At 49.1% G+C, this 18,303-nt stretch overlaps 1 protein-coding gene across 1 annotated transcript; it reads left to right on the top strand.

Moving 5' to 3' along the window:
• The first annotated feature begins 867 nt into the window (after positions 1 to 867).
• Ivd (isovaleryl-CoA dehydrogenase) lies at positions 868 to 13,262 on the top strand. The gene is made up of 12 exons (XM_003475688.5): positions 868 to 1,077; positions 1,757 to 1,846; positions 2,049 to 2,100; positions 5,535 to 5,704; positions 5,933 to 6,026; positions 6,217 to 6,353; positions 7,198 to 7,294; positions 9,296 to 9,389; positions 10,128 to 10,209; positions 10,770 to 10,874; positions 10,954 to 11,026; positions 12,476 to 13,262. The coding sequence occupies exons 1-12, from the start codon at positions 925 to 927 to the stop codon at positions 12,607 to 12,609; spliced, it is 1,281 nt and encodes a 426-aa protein (XP_003475736.1). The 5' UTR covers positions 868 to 924; the 3' UTR covers positions 12,610 to 13,262.
• The last annotated feature ends 5,041 nt before the right edge of the window (positions 13,263 to 18,303 follow it).

Below are 18,303 nucleotides of genomic sequence, written 5' to 3'. Positions count from 1 at the left end.
GTAAGATAATGGGACTGCAGAGGCTGGGGATTTAGCTCAGGGGCATAAGCGCCTGCCTGGCAAGCGTGAGGTCATGAGTTCGATTCCTGGTACCAAAAAAAAAAAAAAAAAAAAAAGATAATGGGACTGCAAACACCTGTTTCTGTACTCAGGTCACTGTGATCTGTCCAAGGACATGAACTCTTAAGGGCATTGACCCCTCACAGGGGAGGAAAATTGTGCTTGGAGAATGGGATGCAGGCTGAATTCTGCCAGCTCCTCCTCTCCCTCCTCCTCCTCATCCCCCCCTCCCCACCTCCTCAAAAATCATTCTTCTCTTTTTGCCCTGTCACCCAAGAGTGAAAGCTCTGGGCAGTATGTTACATTATTCGTACATATGCAGTTATTTCCTGACAACTTTTTACCATAAAATCCTAATCAAAATCGACACACCCTGTTTTGCAGTGTAGGAAACTACTTACACCAACGTGCACAGTAGAGTGACCGCTACAGCCCCAATTAACTCTTGCAAATTTGCTTATCCAATTTATTCACATATACTGTGCCTTGGGACAGTTAGCTTCCCTTTAATACTTGGCTTTCCCACAGAGAGAGAGTTCTGCAATTAAGAGCTGCTGTTTTCAATGCAGGGAGATACTATATTACCCATCAAGAGAAAAGACCCAAAGAAATATCTAACCACGGGAGGACATAGGCTGACTTACAGTCCCCTACTTGCACAGTGTCTGGGTTTCCGAACTGCAGTCTACGAGAGGTCACCGCTGATTGGCTTGTGCGGAGGCCAAAATCCTGCCTTCCGCACACCGCGAAAGGTGAATGGCCACTGGAGACCCACCCCTCTCTCCGATTGGACAGAGGGCGGATTTTTACGGTGGTGGAAAGGATGGCTTAAATTGCACCTCTGGATTCCCGAGCAAGGCAGAAATGGCGACTGCCGCTCGGCTTCTACGTCGGCATGTGTCGAGCTGGAGGCTGCAGCCACTGCTGCCGCCCATTGCCTGCCTGGTTTCCCGGCGTGCCCACTCGCTTTTGCCTGTGGACGATGCGATCAACGGGCTAAGCGAGGAGCAGAAGCAGGTAAGGAGACTCTTCCTGTCCCGGACCCCAAAGCTTCCTCCGTAAAGCCCAGCCATGTTCACCGCCCTTGGGAACGAGACTTGGCCTGGAGACTGATTGGGCTGCCTGGGCGATTATTCAGGCATGTTCTTGTGACTCTTTGAAACCACAATGTATTTGGATCGTAGACAGCAGAGATAAAGTTCAGGCTTCCATCGAAGTTCTATCTTTCCCGCTAAGGGATTCTGTAGCCCCTTAAGGTCTTTTAGCCTAAAGCTCAGGGTTAGTAAAGAGCCTGACCGGTGTGGAGACCCGGTGGAAGCATGAGTGGAGCTCTGCGAGGTGTGGGGAACAGATGCCACCTTGAAGCCCCGGAGGCCACCTCCTGCAGGCCTTGGGCCTGGGAAAGGAGCCTATTTTATTCTGAGTATGATGAAAAGAGATGGGGTGGCTTTCTATTGAAGAGTGGCATTTAAAAAAAAGTCATCTTCAGTACTGGAAAGGCATTTTTTAAAATCATCAAGCTGTCTAAACTGAAATTTTTAAAAAGGACTTCTTACTCTGAGGAAACATAAACTATTAAAGTCTTGAGTTTTGGTCCGTGCAGTTTGGTGAGATCACGTGTGTCATGATTCCCTAACTTCGTCCTCAGGAGTGGTAGCTTGATTTCAGCGCTGTCTGCCCACCTCTCTCCTTCTAGCTTCGTCAGACCATGGCTAAGTTCCTTCAAGAACATTTGGCTCCCAAGGCCCAGGAGATTGATCAGAGCAATGAGTTCAAGGACCTTCGAGTGAGTCTTAAAGCCCGGGTTGGGGGCAGCTGTGAGCTGGGGTTGATTTGCACTGTTGCCTGAAAGAGTTAACATCATCTCCTGATAACAAAAACCTCCCAAAGGATGCAGCTCCCCCCTCCGAAGCATGAGGTTCATTGTTCCAGCCAAATGTGCCTAGTTATCTTCTCACAGAGTACCCTCTCCTCCATTCTCTTGACAGGAGTTTTGGAAACAACTTGGGAAGCTGGGAGTATTGGGCATCACAGCCCCAGGTGAGTATAGTTTCTTTCCCTAAAGAAAACTTCTTTGTACACCCTCAGAAATTCTCTGCATACAGCAGCTGTCTGAGGAGGACAGTCTTATGGCTGTTATTCCTAAACTCTGTCCAACAAGTGGCTGGTTGCAGGAAGCTTCAGGGCAGGTGTGTCTCTGCAGGAACTGCCTGAGTCCTCTGTCTCTTTCTGCCTACACCTTGTGTTTAGAACTCTCTTAGGGTAAAATGGGGTAAGAGTAAGGTTTATCTTGGCCTTCAGGGGTGGTAACTAGAAAACAGGTTTAATAGGTTTTTCCTGTCATTCTTCCTACTTAGAAATACTTACTTTCAGGAGAGAGAGCAAGGAGCTAGGAAGCTCTGTTTTGGGTGTCAGCCTCTAGAGGAGTTACCCAATCTTGCTTGCAGTGCCCTCATAAATAGATGAGGCTTCCCTTTGGAGCTAAGCCTGGACACCCCATGCTGCCTGGGCCTCAATTCACTCTGGGCATGAGTAGGGTTGCCCTACTTATAATATAGTTGCCTTTTTTCCTTTCATTACCCCCCTAAACAAGAAAGAATAAAGACTGTTTACCTGATGCGGAAGCAGGAAATGATTTAAAGAGTATAGGAGTTGGGCTTGGTGGTAGATGCCTGTAACCCAACACTGAAGGAGACTGAGGCAGGAGGATCATCATTTAAAGTCTCACCTCAACCACTCTGCAAGACCCTGTCTCAAAATAAAAAGGACGGGGGTGGCAGCTTAGTGCTGGAGCAGCCATGTGTTTGATCCCCATTACCTTTACTTAATTAATTAATTAAGTGATAGGCATAGGTTATATTGAAGATACTATGCCATTTTATATGAGTCTCGAGCATCTTTGGCTTTTGGCTTTTGGAATCTGAAGCAGGAATCTTGCAGCCAATCCCTGAGGATACTGAGAAACTATCTACTATGTTTTGTATCTTTCTCCTTACAGCTTGGAATAGGGTAGTTCTGGAAAGTTGAGCTAATCATAAGTTGCAACATGAGTTAGTTACTTTTTTCTCCTTGTTGAGACAAAATACTCAACTCTTAAAATTAAAAAAGGAAGAGTATTTAGCTCACAGTTTGTGGAGGTTTCAGTATATAATCTACTGGCTTTAAGGCAAAGTGACACATAACCGAGGGCAACAATTCAGGGCTGCAGAAGATAGCCAAAGTGGCAAGGACAAAAGGGAGGAGCAAGCCTGTTTTCCTCCCTTATATTGCGTGCAGGCTACCCACCCTTGGGTGGGCACAGCACTCACAACACCAATCCCAGCACTAGACAATCAATCACAAACTCTAGCTTCGACTATCTCCAAAAAACCTGCCTTTTGTGACTATATGAGGATTTGAGAGAAAATCCAGACACAAACCACAGCATTGAGTAATAATGACATGAAGCCACTTAAAGATGAGTTCAACTGGGTAAGTTGCTACATACTTGTCAGCTCAGGTATTTAAGTTGGCTCTCCCTAAGACGATTCCAGGGTCAAAGCCAACCAAAACTATTTAACAAGATGGAATTTCAAAATGAAATTTTAAAAAATGAGGGCTAGATGGCATATGCCTATAATCCCAGAATTGCGGAGGCTGAGATAAGAGGATTACTGAAAGTTTGAGGCCAGCCTGGGACTGCGTAGTGAGTTCAATGCCAGTCTGAACTATGTTATAAGATCCTGTCTCAAAAATACAGAAAACAACAGAGAACGAGGGCCCCAATGGTAACTGAGGGTACAGCTCAGTGGTAGAGTAGACAATGGCACAGGCTTTATCTCCATTATTGAAAAGAAAAAAATTAGACAACATAATGTAAAATGCTTGTGTGAATTGGGTGTTAGGAACCAAGACTCTTCACTGTGTTTTTGTGCTTTGGGGATTTATGAGCCACTCCTACCCTGGCCAAGAACATGCTTCTGAATCGAGGTTTTTGGTTTTTTTATTTTTGCAGTATGGGACTTTTACACTGAGCTACTTCCCCAGTCCTCTTTTTTATGTTTTATTTTGAGACAGAGTCTTGTCACGTCATTAGGTTGTTTAAGCAGGGCTCAAACTTGTGATCATTCTGCCTTAACTTCCCAGAGTACTGAGACTGCAGGTGTATATCACCATGCCCAGCTTCGTATTATATTTAATAGAAGAAAGAGGCAATTAGAAATCATGCACTTGGTGGAAGAGCATGGACTTAGTATATGAGAAGCTCTGAGTTAGTCCCTAGCACCACATTTTAAAAAATGCAGATAAAACCATATGAAGGGAGATTTTTTGTTTGTTCATTTGTTTGTTTTTTGAGACAGAGTCTCACAATGTAGTTTCAGGCTAAGCTTGAACACACTATGTTGCCTAGGCTTGCCCTTGACAGTAGGTGTCAGTCCATCTGTTACCTAATCACCTCACCTGTTGCTGGTTGCAGTTTAGGTCCAAAGCGATGGTACAAAAATCTCACCTTCCTGAGGTCCTTACACACATTCTTGGCTTTTTTTCTGGTCATGGTGCTTTTGACACAGCCCACAGCTCCACCTTTGTGTTTCGGCTACTCTTTGTTCACTTATTTTCCTCTGCTTTTATAATAGTGTTGTTCAGTGTTTTAGCTAGTTTTCTCTTGTTGCTAAGACAAAATACCCAACAGCCAAAATGAAAGAAAGAGAAGTTTATTTAGCTCACAGTTTGTGGAGGTTTCAGTCCATAATTAGATGACTCTAAGGCAGGGTGACATGGCATGGGGGCAACTGTTTATGGTGGTGGAAAATAGCAAAAGTGGCAAGAGCAAAAGGAGAGGAATGCAGAGACAGACTGTTTCTGTCTCTTATAGTGTATGTAGGCTACCCACCCTGTGGTGGGTGTAGCACTCATACACATAATCTCAGCATTGGACCATGAATAAGTCACAAATTCAAGAGTCCTGTCCCCATGATTGCATGAGGCTTTGGGGAGACATCCAGTCTCAAATGGTGTGGTAGATGGCAACAGTTCATGATGGCAGAAGACAGCAAAAGCAACAAGGACCAAAAGATGAGCATGTAGAGAAAACTCTAACCCTTTTATTTTATGTAGGCTACTCACCCTAGGGTGGGTGTAACACTCACACCCATAATTCTAACATTGGGCCATGAATCAATTGCAAATTCTAAGAGCCTGCTCCCATGACTGCATGAGACTCTGGAGGGACATCCACACACAAACCATAATACTCTGTGTAAGATATTGGGATAAGGCTGGGTGTGGCAATGATTATTTCCTAATGACTGCTTGGCCACCTGCAGCCCCAAGCCAGATTAGCTCTGCAAGCATATAAGGAAATATATGGCAACTGCCTGTTAACCTGGCTGTGAACTTGGAACAGGTGCTAAAGAGTTGGCCATTAACCTGGAGTTCCTCCTGTACCCCAGTATAATCGACTGCCCTTCTTTCTCCTGTACCATTCCTCCCAGTTCAGTATGGTGGCTCTGGCCTGGGCTACCTGGAACACGTGCTGGTGATGGAGGAGATATCGAGAGCTTCTGGATCTGTGGGGCTCAGCTATGGTGCCCACTCCAACCTCTGCCTCAACCAGATTGTGCGCAATGGGAATGAGGCCCAGAAGGAGAAATACCTTCCCAAGGTTAAGTAATGGTCCCAAGGTTGCTTTGACTACAATTTTGTCTGTTTTGTTTGTTTTGTGCATGAAGTCATGGGCTCTACCTGTAGCACTACCAGCCTTGTGGTCCTGGGAGTACCTCACTCTGAGAGAATATGCTGGGAGGCTCATTGCCAGCAGGAATAGGCCATAGGGCAAAGATCGGGGAGGAAGCTGCCAGGGCTGTAACCAAGCTTGTGGTTTTCCCTGTAGCTGATCACTGGTGAGTACATCGGAGCCCTGGCCATGAGCGAGCCCAATGCTGGCTCTGATGTTGTCTCCATGAAGCTGAAAGCAGAAAAGAAAGGTAAGGCCACTGTCAAGTAGGGAGCTGAGAGAAGCAGAAGAACCCTTAGCAGAATGAGGGAGTGATGGGTGGCCCCTGCTGGGTTTCTAGCGTGCTTCTCAACCAGTCAGCTTCTCCTCATGGGAAGGTCTGAGAAGTGGCTTAGACAGGCCAAGCTGGCTTGAACAGGAGGCCACTGTCCTGCCCTTAGGTGATCACTATGTCCTGAATGGCAACAAGTTCTGGATCACCAACGGCCCCGACGCTGATGTCCTCATTGTCTATGCCAAGACAGATCTGGCTGCTGTGCCAGCTTCCCAGGGTATCACGGCCTTCATTGTGGAGAAGGTGAGGGTGACAGGTGGGTGGTTGAGGAGGCTCCTGCGTCCTGGCAGTGAGACTAGAGGTAGCACCTCTCGAATGATCCATGCATTCTACCCAGTGGTATGGGAGAAGTAGAGAGGACTCCTAAGGAGACTGAGAGAAGAGTGACCAAGTCAAGCCCAGCGAGAACGGGTCATGTCTGAAGACGGCATGCAAAGGTTAGGAAGAGGAGGACTGCAAGGAGCCGTTAGCTGTGACAGTCAGAATGTCCTTAATGAGGAGGGTGAAAGACAAAGACAGTCTTGACAACGAAAGCAAGAGAAAGGCAGAACAGGAGTCAGAATTGACACTTGGAAGTTTGGGCTTGTTTTTCAAAATAAACATGGTAGAGTGCTAGGGATGGCATTTAGGGCCTTGTGCTTGCTTGACAAGCAGCCTGCTACTGAGCTACAAGCCAGTACCTGGTAGAGAGCTGAATCAGTGTGGGTTGCAGAGGTCTGCAGTACCCTTCATAGAGAAGCGAAAAACAGTTGGCCAGGACTGACACAAAAGGCTCCTGACCGTGACTAGAAACTTGCAGGTTGTGTTGTGATACCACCCACCCTTGCCAACCCAGAGCCCATCAGCAGCACTGCTGGGTAACTGTCAGCACACACAAAGCATGCAAGTTGCTGAATTCGTCCCTGTCAGGATTCCATTAGGGACAAAGATTGAGGAGGTCAGAGGAAGTGGATATCCTGAGAGTAAGGGCCCTTGGCTCACCACAGTGTGGGTGCCAGGTAGGCACAGGGACCTGATGGTAAGGGGCTTTCCTTTTATCAGACCCTTGGGGAAGCCTAGCCAGGGCCTCCTTTTGTTTCCTGTGAAGGGAATGCCAGGCTTCAGCACCTCCAAGAAACTGGACAAGCTGGGGATGAGGGGCTCTAACACCTGTGAGCTGATCTTTGAAGACTGCAAAGTTCCTGGTAAGCATCTCTGAGAATGGGGAGGCCTCTGCTTTGACTGCTTCACCAGCTAGCTTGGTTGCTCTCTGGTTGCGAGCAATCTCTCCTTACTATGATGTGGGCCTGTCGTGGTGCTGCAGGCTTCCAGCAGGACTGCCTGCCTGCTGGGCAGGGGCAGGGTGTTTCCTCTGTGGATAATACACCACCTGGGGTTTATATTCAAGGAGCTGGGGCAAAAGATCAGAGCTACCCCAGCAGCTTGTGTCCTCCAGAGTTCTTGTACCTTTACCTCTGTGGCCTGTATGTTACACATTAATGATGCTAACAAACCATCTGAGCAAGCTCAGGGAAGGAGAAACAGTGGTTTTGGTAGGAGTGTGTTCTTTCCGGAACTCCAGCTGGAAGTGGACCCCACGCAGCACCATAGGACAGCCGTTACACCCGAGGACACAGCTCTAGTCACCAAATAGGTTTGCTCAGCCACAGATTACTCCTCTCCTCCACAACCCGCCATCCCCAACAGTCCACGGTGGTTAGAAGGATGTCTGTGGGGGGGAACTGAGCAGACTCTTCTTTGTGGAAAGGACCAAAGTCAGCCAGCATGAAAGGCAGGCCGGCAATGTCAAATCTCTGTACTCTGTTTCCTGCCCACACCTCCCAAGGCCATCCATTGTCCAAGCTTCCTAACAGGACAGGTGCTTGCTTGGCAGTTTCGATGACTGGCACTGAATGGCCCAGCTCCTAGACAAAGCGGCTTTCACAGGCCACCCTGTGGGGAGGTGACCCTGGTCCAAAGCAGATAACTGGAGGTGAGCACTTCTGTGGTTCCCATGTGGGTCCAGGTATAGAAAGAACCCGAGAGGAATGGGTAGACTTGTAGACTATAGCTTTTCTACTTTCCATCCGAGGGAGTCCAGGGAGAGCAGAGAAAGATCTAACAGTTTAGGGCTTTGTATCTCGTGTTATAGTTGGTTCGTGGGTTCTGGAAACTCCACTTCAGACTAGAAATGATTAAATGAATCCTTTCTTGTCACCTGAAACCCATTGGAAGGTCAAGTAGCATTTCAGTGCCTCGAGTGAGCATGTCATCAACACCACCCCTTTCTTTTCAGTACTGGGAATTGAACCCACAACCTTCATACTTACCTACATCTCCAGCCCTGTTTACTTTTATTTCCAGACAGGGTCTCACAAAGTCACTAAGTTGCCCAGACTGATTTTCAGCTTGTGATCCTCTTGCCTCAGCTTCCCAGAGTACTGGGATTACAGGTGTCTACCACCACACTCAGCTAAACCTAGTACCCTTTGTAAAAAGTGAAGAAACAGTGGATGTGATGGTGTACACTTGAAATCATAGCACTGTGGGAGGCTGAGGCAGGAGGGTGGCAAGTTCATACCCAGCCTAAGCAATTTAGCCATTTAGTGAGACCCTGTTTCAAAATAAAATTTAAGCCAGGTGTGGTGGCACACCTCTGTAATCCCAGTACTCAGGAGGCTGAGGCAAGAGGATGACTGAGTTCAAGGCCAGCCTGGGCTACAAGCCCAGCCTAAATGACATAATGAAATCCTGTCTCAAAAAACAAAAGCATGTTTTAATTAAAAAATAAAATAAAATTCAAAAAGGAGAGATCAAAATTGTCTTAGTTACTTTCCTGTCATTGGGACAAAATACTGAACACACATAACTTGGAGGCAGAGGGGTTTATTTTTATTCAGGTTTTCGATTCATGGGCAGCTGGCTTCAAAGCAAAAAGGGGCTGGTAGAGGTCTGGACAGACAACAGCTGCTCCTCCCTTGACAGCTGAAAGCAGAAAGTGAGAGGAGCAATCTGCTGGTGGGCATATTGCACCTTCCAGAGGCACAGGGTCTGATCCTGTGAGCCTTTTGGGATGTCCTAGGTCTGAAGCAGGATGGTACTATAGCTGTGTGTCAAGGCCCTTGGTTCAGTCCCCAGGACTGCATAAATAAAAATCAAAAAGAGTGAAGCGGCTGCAGCCCTCTGACCAGCATTCATCCCCTCAGCTGCCAACACCCTGGGCCAGGAGAGCAAGGGCGTCTATGTGCTGATGAGTGGGCTGGACCTGGAACGCCTGGTGCTGGCAGGTGGGCCCCTTGGGTAAGTGTGAGACCGGGTGGACAGAGGCATAGCTGGGGCCCTCTGGGTGAGCACGAAGGATCTGGGAGCCAAGGTCGTTAAGCCTCCTTGGCAGGGATGTGTCTAAAGCAGCAGCAACCTTTCTCCTGGGGCCAAAAGGAGCCACTTCCTGGTCATGACACTCATGGAGATAAAGAAACCCTCTTCCTACGCTGCATTTCTTCACACAGAAGGGAGATGTCATTATCTGACAGAGCAGAGCCAAAGTTCTGCTTGAGGTGGATGTAAAAGAGAGGCCAGGCTCCGGCTCCACAGACCCTGCAGATTCCCACCACTGGCCTTGAAAAGCAGGCACAAGCCGGGCGTGGTGGCTCACGCCTGTAAGTCCAGCACTCAGGAGGCTGAGACAGGAGGATCGTTGCGAGTTGGAGACCAGCCTGGGCTAAAAAGTGAGCTCAAGGCCAGCCTGAACTGCATAGAGAGACCCTGTCTCAAAAAAGACAAAAAAAGCAAGCAGGCGGTCGTGAGTTCGATCCCTAGTACCGATAAAAATGAAAAAGACAAAAAAAAGACAAAAAAAAAAAAAAAAGCAGGCACAGTGTGGGCTGCCGGCACTGTGCCCGGCAGCGCAGCAGGTGTTTCTCAAGCTGCCTTCCTCTTCCACTTCCTTATCTTGTAGAGCTTTCGTTCCAGGCCTTTGTCTGGCATGCTGCCACCCTGCTTGGCATCTGTGGGACAGTGGCATCTCCTTTCTGGCAGGTTGATGCAAGCCGTCCTTGATCACACCATTCCTTACCTGCACATGAGGGAAGCCTTTGGCCAGAAGATCGGGCACTTTCAGGCCAGTGGACTACTCTGCTTTTTCCTCAGCCTGGGGTTTCGTACCATGGGTGGGTAGGGGCAGGGCCCACACTGCGAGCATGGAACGCCTGTATGTAGCACAACGCGCTTAAATGCTGAGAGCGCCGGCTGCTTGCACATGCAGCCTGGCTTTGGAAGTTTTCAGGCTGCGCATCCCTTTGCCCCATCATTTCTATTTGAGGTACATGAACCAGATGTGGGAGGCTGGAGGTGACAAGTGCACTTTGTCGGGGGCTTAGGGGAAGAGCAGTGGCATCTCTAGTCTGACCCTATTGATCTGAAGGAGCTGCAGAAAGTTCATGCAAGTTGAGGCAGATACATAGTGCCTTTCAGACACAGCGAGGGCTGTTCCGGGGTGCAGTGTCCCCAGGGGAGCAGCAGTTCTCTGCCCCCCACCAGCTCCCATTTCTGCTATCCTGGGCAAGTCCCCTCTTCTCTGTGTGTTGCTTCCCATTCTGGGCTGCCAGGTGCTACTGCTGGCCTAGCTTTTGACCCCCAGAAGGAACATCCCTGTTGACTTTGACCTCCTTTTGTGCCCAGCTGATGCAGGGAAAGATGGCTGACATGTACACCCGTCTCATGGCGAGTCGGCAGTACGTCTACAACGTAGCCAGGGCCTGCGATGAGGGTCACTGCACTCCCAAGGTGAGGGTCAGCCCAAAGGGTGGCGGCTGGGACTGTGCTGCATGCCCAGTGGGACCTGCTGACCCGGCCTCCTCCCCAGGACTGTGCCGGGGTAATTCTCTACTCAGCTGAGTGCGCCACACAGGTGGCCCTGGATGGCATCCAGTGCTTGGGTGAGTGCCCCACACCCTCCTTTGGGAGCTGCCCCTGTGCCTGTGCCAGCCTCAGCTGAGCTGGCCACAAACTCTTGGTCCCCCAGTTAGGAGAAAACAGAAAAGTCCTTGAGAAAACTTGTAGGGGCCACAAGTTGCTATTACCTTTTTCCAAAAAACTAAGTTTGTAATACATAATAATTACATTCATCTTGGGGAGCTGGGCATGGTGGCACACACCTGTAACCCTAGCACGTGGAGGCAGAGGCAGAAAATTGCTGTGAATTCAGCCGATTGCACAGTAAAACCCTATTTCAAAAAGAGAAAAATAACAACATTCATCCTGGGGATATAGATATCCCCAGGGGAATATCTGGGGGCATAAATATATTGAATCTCGATTATTTTTATTGCCTTCATCTCCTGTCCCCCCTCCTCTCCCTCCTTCTGCAGATCCCCTTCCCATTTCCAGAGTCTACCTCTATTTCCTCCCATCTTTTTTGTTTTGCTCTTTAAATTACATTAGAAAGACTGTGTAGGGGCTGGGGATTTAGCTCAGTGGCGTAAGCGCCTGCCTTGCAAGCAGTCAGTCATGAGTTCGATCCCTGGTACTGGTAAAAAGGAAAAAGACAAAAAAAAAAAAAAAGACTGTGTAATATTTAACCTGCGTCTGATGTATTTCACTTTTTAGTATTATGGTGGCAAGATCCATACATTTTTCTATACATGATTCAAAATTATGCTTCTTTGTGGCTGAGTAATATTCCATAGTGTATATACACTACATTTGCAGGGCTGGGGATTTAGCTCAGCAGCATAAGCAACTGCCTTGCAAGCAGGCACTTGTGAGTTCAATCCCCGGTACCGATAAAAAGAAAAATAGACAAAAATATATATATATATACACTACATTTGCTTTCTCCATTCATCTGCTGATTGGCAAAGGCCACTTCCATAATTTGGCTATTGTGAGTTGTGCTGCTATAAGCTATGCCCCTCTCATCTCCCCACCGGGCCTCATGGGGACATGGGGATTTCTCAGGTGGAACTGCCTTGCTTCCCTGCTGCCGAGTAGGTAAGGGCACAGAAGTGTCTGCCAGTGGCTCACCTCTTCCTTCCTGGTGTCCTTGGTACTCCAAATGACCTTCCAGCCTCAATTCCAGGCCCTTGACCACCTGACCACAGCACAGTATTCTCTAAGCCCGCATAGCTTCCTTTCTTGTCATTATTCTCTGTACAGTACAAATATTTAAATACGTAATGTAGAGATGGTTTAAAGTGTCTGAGCTCGTGTGTAGATTATATGCAGACACAGTGCCGTTCTGTATATGGGACCCGAGCGCGTGTGATGCTGAGATGCACAGGGTTCCTGGAACCGGTTCCTGCAGACACAGGGAAGGCTGCTCTCTTTGCTTTGCCATGCCCGTCACTTGTGTTGTCCTTTCTGCTCTGTCCCGTCCCTGGCTGCAGGTGGCAATGGCTACATCAATGACTTTCCCATGGGCCGCTTTCTTCGAGATGCCAAGCTATATGAGATCGGGGCTGGGACCAGCGAAGTGAGGCGACTGGTCATCGGCAGAGCCTTTAACGCAGATTTCCGTTAGCCAAGAAACCGTGTGCCTTTCTCCAGGAGCAGACGTGGGCGTGACAGCCCGCTGCACGCCTAAGGCGGCCCACAGCCCTTCTCTAGCCCTTGAGCCTCTCCAGGAGGTCGAGGTCTTCACACTGTGAACATCACGCCTCCCGGATGGGCCAACCAAGCAGGAGTGCTTTGAATAGACTCTGGCAGGAAGCATGGCCTTTCCTGGGGTTTTCAGAAAGCTTTGGTGATCATGCCTTGGCTCTGCAACCTTGGTCCTGACACTCTCCTCTTTCAGGAGTGGTGTCCACTCCTTTCTCTTGGTGGGGAGCCTTGCCCACTCAAGTAAAGCCCAGATCGATCCTCACCCTGCCTGCCAGTTCCTTGAGGCGTTCTCTCCCAGCATCTTCATCTTGGGACACCCAAGCCAGAACACGTGGTGGGGCAAAGGATGATGTGGCAGCACCTCGGAGCCTCCTCCACAACACTAATGGGTCCTGGCCTGATGACCTTCTGCAGCTGACCAGGAAGTGGGTGCAGGCCCTGGCAAGGCCTAGGTCTCCTGGCTCAACTCCAGCTGAGGCTGCCTCTGAACGTTTCTCTAGATGCCCTGTGGTTAATCATGTTACAGCTACACCATGGCAGCTGCCTTTTTTTATTAAACATATTGTGAAGAAACCCTTCTGCTCCTAAACCAGTGTTTGGAGAAGCACTCTACTTGTTCCTGACTGCCATCTAGAGCCAGTCTTGAGGATGGTTGGTCCAGGCGCTGCTGCTGGCCAGCAGCTTGCTCTTCAGTCATGGGACAACTGAGTAGACTCAGTTCTTGGGTCAGAGGAAGTCTCAGCCCCAGATCTCTCTGATTTCCTTTTTTCTGTTTTTATTTGTTTATTTTGCTTGGTTTCCCCCATACCAAGGATTTAGCAAAGGAAGAGCTGAGCTATATCCATATGTCTTTTTATTTTGAGACAGAGGCATGCTAAATTTCCAGTTGCACCTTGAATGTGTGAGTCCTCTGCCTCAGCCTTCTGAGCAGCTGAGACCATAGGCATGTACTACAATGTTTGATACCATTCCTGAGGTTTTACACAGATCAGGACAAGCTGGGCATAGTGGCATATGGCTGTAATCCCAGCACTCAGAGGGTGAAGCAGGAGTACAAGTTCAAGTTCTATCCTTGCTACAACTTACTGAGAACCTGTCTCTAAAAATTAAAAAAAAAAAAAAGACCAGGGATCCAGTTCAGTGTGAAGTTTAATCCCCAGTACAAAAAAAAAAAAAAAAAAAAAAAAGAAAGAAAGAAAGAAAGAAAGAAAAAACACCACAATTTGAGTCTCAACATCAGAACAAAAGCCGGGATTCAGATATGGCAGCAGCAAAAATGGACGTGCTCTGAGCACTCCAGTTGGGGTTCCAATGCACGGCATGCTAAGCCAGGCTTGTCTGAAAGGACCGGGGAGGGTTGCTGGACTCCCTAAGCTCCCAAGAGAGGAGCCGGCTTTCTTGACTCCCAGTCCAGCGGCACTTGTTCCCAGCTTTTAGGCCTGACGTACAGCCAAGTGCTGTTCACAGCCCGGCTCTGTGACAGGTGGAGTCAGCTCCTCACCACCCCCAGTGCTGCCCCACTATGAAGGGTAGGTCCAGAGCTCTTGGCTGTCCCTAAACAGCCCCATCCCACTCTATACTATGTTTGAATGCAGGTAAAATAGTGATCACCTCTAACATGCAGTTGGAACAAACCACCCACAAACACTCAAAATGTGCTAGAATTCCAGGTGTGGTCCTGTCAGTGTTGCTGGAGCCTTGCCTGTTTGGAGTGCGCCCTCCAGAAATGCATGTTGGAGTTTTGGTCCTGAGTCTTTTGTTGCTGGTATTTGGAGGAGACATCCTAATGGCATGGGTGGCTTTGGGGACATGATCTCCCACTTGCTGTGTCCTACGAGGCCTCCATCCAGTTATGATACAGCAGGGCCCTCACCAGACACTGTGCCTGCTTTTGGGCTTCTAGGCCCCAAGACCAAGCTCTGAAAATCTCTCCAAACTTCAGTCTGTAGTATTCAGTTACAGCAACAGGAAACAGACTAAGAGAGGAAGAATGCAATCATTCTGATCCTTATGTGAAGCACAAGACAATGTGCAAAAATGAAACCGAAACCACATGAACTATGCAATCCCAGTCACGTCTCTGGTAGAGATGAGTGCTCATTGCATCATGCACCGGTTACTTCCAGAGTTGTCCCTGCTTGTACTCTGCTTCCTGGACGGCCACACTGTCTGCCCTGGCGGGGGGCAGAAAGCTAACTGGACTGTCAAAGTGTGGTCCTGGGCAGGCCCCATGTCAAAATCCAGCAACCTATAAATAGAGACACCTAGATCCCAGCCCCAGACCTAACTGCTGCAGAAGGTGACACTGGACCTTCTCAACTCATCTAGGTCCTGGGGGGATGTCCCCAGAGGCCTCCATCCTAATTGTCACCCTCTATGTGGGGACAGCAACTCCTTTACCTATATGCCCAGCCCAAGTTTTCTTTTTTACACTTTAGCTGCTGGATTTTTGTGGCCACTGGCTGCAGGAAGCAAGTTTGGGGGTCGGAGGAGCTCGGAAGACAGCAACTGCTCAAGGTTCTCCAAACCAGGGGCCCAGGTGAGGGTGAGGTTCCAGAGTTGGGTGGGAACCGGGGAGCCAGCCACGCCCCCACGCCGGAGGTCCAGGGTGGAGCCAGAACCAGAAGGGTAGATACGGCCGCGGCGTGCGGGCTGGGCAGGCGTTCCCAGCCTGCGGCCTGCCTGATGGGAGTTGGAACCCGAGACTCGTGGTCATCAGTCCTGGTCTGCAGCTTAGGGCTGGTCCAGAGCCTGGCTGTCCCCTTCCCCCGCAAGGCGGTCCGCGTGCCGCAGGGCTCTGGAGTGGCTGCGGGGCGGCTCGGGCGCTGCATGGAGCTCGTCTGCCTCCTTCCGGCAGGCCGAGGAATCGCAGGCGCGCCGAGCCGGTCCCTTGCCACCTTTCCCCTGGGTGCTTTGAGTGTGCTGCTTCCAGTTAGGAAATTGAGGACACACGGGTCGGCCGTGTTTTGTTTTACTTACTAAATGAAGCCATGGAAGGGGGTCTTTATCATGATCATTATATACAAGAAAGATCACTTTTTTTAAGAGTAGGAAGATTTATTGGGCAATAGGAATGGGAAGCAGGAATAGTTCCTGAGAGAGGGGAGGGGTCCCAAATGGGTGGCCCAGAAATGCCACTTCTAGCAATTTAGAAGTAGAAAGGACATAACCTCAGAACAAAGACCAGTGTTGTGTTATTTTTAAATTTGGTATATGCTTTATTTGTACGTTTTGAAATACTGTAATCTTAAGACTTTTTGGTACTGGAAATTGAACCCAGGGCCTGTGCATGCTAGGGGAGTTCTTTATCACAGAGCTACACCTCCAGTCTAGGGTTTATTTAAAAACACAAGCAATAGCAAAAAAAATTCTATACCTGGAGACAGGTGTGGTGGCACACACCTGCAATCCCAGCACTGGAGAGGCTGAGACAGGAGGACTGCCATGAGTTCAGGGCCAGCCTGAACTAAATAGTGAGACTTTGTCTCAAAAAAAAAAAATTCTGTACTCTGTCCCTCTTACCCCCTCTCTTATTCCCAGGGCAAAACCACCTTTGAGTCTTTAAGGGGTTCCCTTGGATAACGAATCCTCTAAGTGATATGCTTACTTATTGATCAATTTAATTGAAGATATTTCTAAGAGGAATTCTTTAAAGTGCACACATTTGATTTATGACAATCTCATTACATACTCATACTTTTTTTTCTCTTTCTCAGACGCCCTGTTCACCTGCCAGCTTTTGGAAGCCCTGAAGGTCCAGTGTCCTGCTCAGATCCCTGGCTGGCCCCAGTTCTGACCATGTACACTAGTAGGTGGGGGGCTCCTCTCCCTGTGTGCCCCACCCCATTCTCTCTAGCAAAGAGGATTCTGGGAGGTGGCCACTGCTCCACTGGCCACTCCAGTACCCGCTGCTCTCCCACCCTCCATCAGAGGCCAGGCTGGAGTCTCTTAGCTAACCCCTGGATCCCCATAAGAACTTGCCAGCTTGCTTCCCTTCTTCCTGTCCACACCCTGCAACCTTTATGCTAACCCAGAGAGAGTTACCAAGCTTCCCCCAAACCTTCAGGGAACCCCAGTACCTCTAAGATAGAGTTTTTAGCTGGTTTTGAGCACAAGCCTGGCTACTGAGGAAGCTAAAGCAGGAGGAGAGCTGAGCCCAGGAATCCAAGGATAGCCTGGGCAACGCAGCAAGAACCCATCTGGAAGGAAGGAAGGCAGGAAAAGGAAAGCGGAAGGGAGAGGGAGGGAGGAAATAAAAAGAAACTAAAGTTTTGCAAGGCAAATATGACTGTGATGCACCTTGACCTCCTCCTGCTCAGCTACCTTTCTCCTGCTAAGGCCGAGTTCTTAGTGCCAATCATCCCCTCCTGGCCATAGCGCCAACCCCAGAGCCTTTGTCCCACTGGACCCTGTGCCCAGGAGGCCCTTCCAAGCTGTACCCTGCGCTCTTGCTTCCTCGTCCCTGAAGCCTCCCTCCTTTAGGAAGGGCAGACCTCTCCTGCCCAGCTCGTCCCCAGCCTCAGCCCCCACAGCACAGTCCTGGCTGGGCTGCCCCTCCTCCTTCCTTGTGCCCTGCACCGACAGATTCACACACAGGTGCAAGTGTGGTACGTGCATCTATTTCCCCTGCCATAGGTCATGATCTTGAGGGGGAGGGACAGTGTCATGTCCCTGTCTGTATGTGACCAGAACCCCATAATCCCTGACTTATGGTAGGTGCTCAAACCCTTCATGTGCTCTTTGAGTAGTATATGGCTCACATTTTACTGGCGCCATGGTTATTTGTGTATGCTTTTCACCTCTAGTGTATCTAAGATCTTCGAGGTTGAAAAATCACCTCTTACATCTCTTAACCGAGCAAGCAGCACCCACTATCGGAAGCAAGGGCTCCAGGACTCTTCATATTAAATGAGTGAAACAACAGGTGGGCCGGAGACTCAGTCTAATCCTAGTGCTGGCACAGATAGCTGGGCAGCCAGCTTCGGCTGGCCCTGCACTCCCTGCCCTTTCACCCCAAAGTGCCAGGGCCCAGCTGCAGAAAGGCATACTCCGGAGGGACCCGGCCCTCCTCTGCCAGCTGGAGACAGGATGGGGAATGGATAGAAAAGGAGGCAGAGTAGGGCCACATACTCTCTTTTTTTTCCTTCTGTTAAATGTGTGACATACGAGGAAGTGTATGTAATGTGCATACGTGACTTTGAAAGGAATAAAACACCTGGGTTGCTGGGTGTAATGATATATACCTGTAATCCCAGAGCTCTGAGGGCTGAGGCGGGAGAGTCTCACCAAGAATTCAAGACCAGGGGCTGGGGATTTAGCTCAGTGGCATAAGCGTCTGCCTTGCAAGCAGGCAGTCATGAGTTCGATCCCTGGTACCGATAAAAAGAAAAAAGACCAAATAAATAAATAAAAGAATTCGAGACCAGCCTGGGCCGCATAGTGAGTGAGACTCTGTTTCAAACAAACAGGAAAACTGAAACCTCCAGTGTGCTGAGCATCCTGGTCATCGAAGAGAACATTTCAAGTGCCCCGAAGCCCCTGTGCCCTTCTGTGTGTTTTGGTACAGCGGCTGGGGCACCAGGGCCTCATGCGTGCTAGGCAAGAGCTTGGCCAC

The sequence above is a fragment of the Cavia porcellus genome, unplaced genomic scaffold (assembly GCF_034190915.1).
Source record: "Cavia porcellus strain 051 isolate PalLab524CR breed Dunkin Hartley unplaced genomic scaffold, mCavPor4.1 scaffold_6, whole genome shotgun sequence".
Taxonomy (NCBI): Eukaryota; Metazoa; Chordata; class Mammalia; order Rodentia; family Caviidae; genus Cavia; species Cavia porcellus.
This window is presented reverse-complemented; position numbering and strand designations above follow the sequence as displayed.

What these genes read in the sequence shown, in the direction of transcription:
- Ivd (XM_003475688.5), top strand. Translation starts at nt 925, where the DNA reads ATGGCGACTGCCGCTCGGCTTCTACGTCGGCATGTGTCGAGCTGGAGG. An exon ending in AGGAGAAATACCTTCCCAAG is followed by an intron (nt 5,705 to 5,932) that starts GTTAAGTAATGG and finishes TTTTCCCTGTAG; the next exon opens with CTGATCACTGGTGAGTACAT. An exon ending in GCTGAAAGCAGAAAAGAAAG is followed by an intron (nt 6,027 to 6,216) that starts GTAAGGCCACTG and finishes TCCTGCCCTTAG; the next exon opens with GTGATCACTATGTCCTGAAT.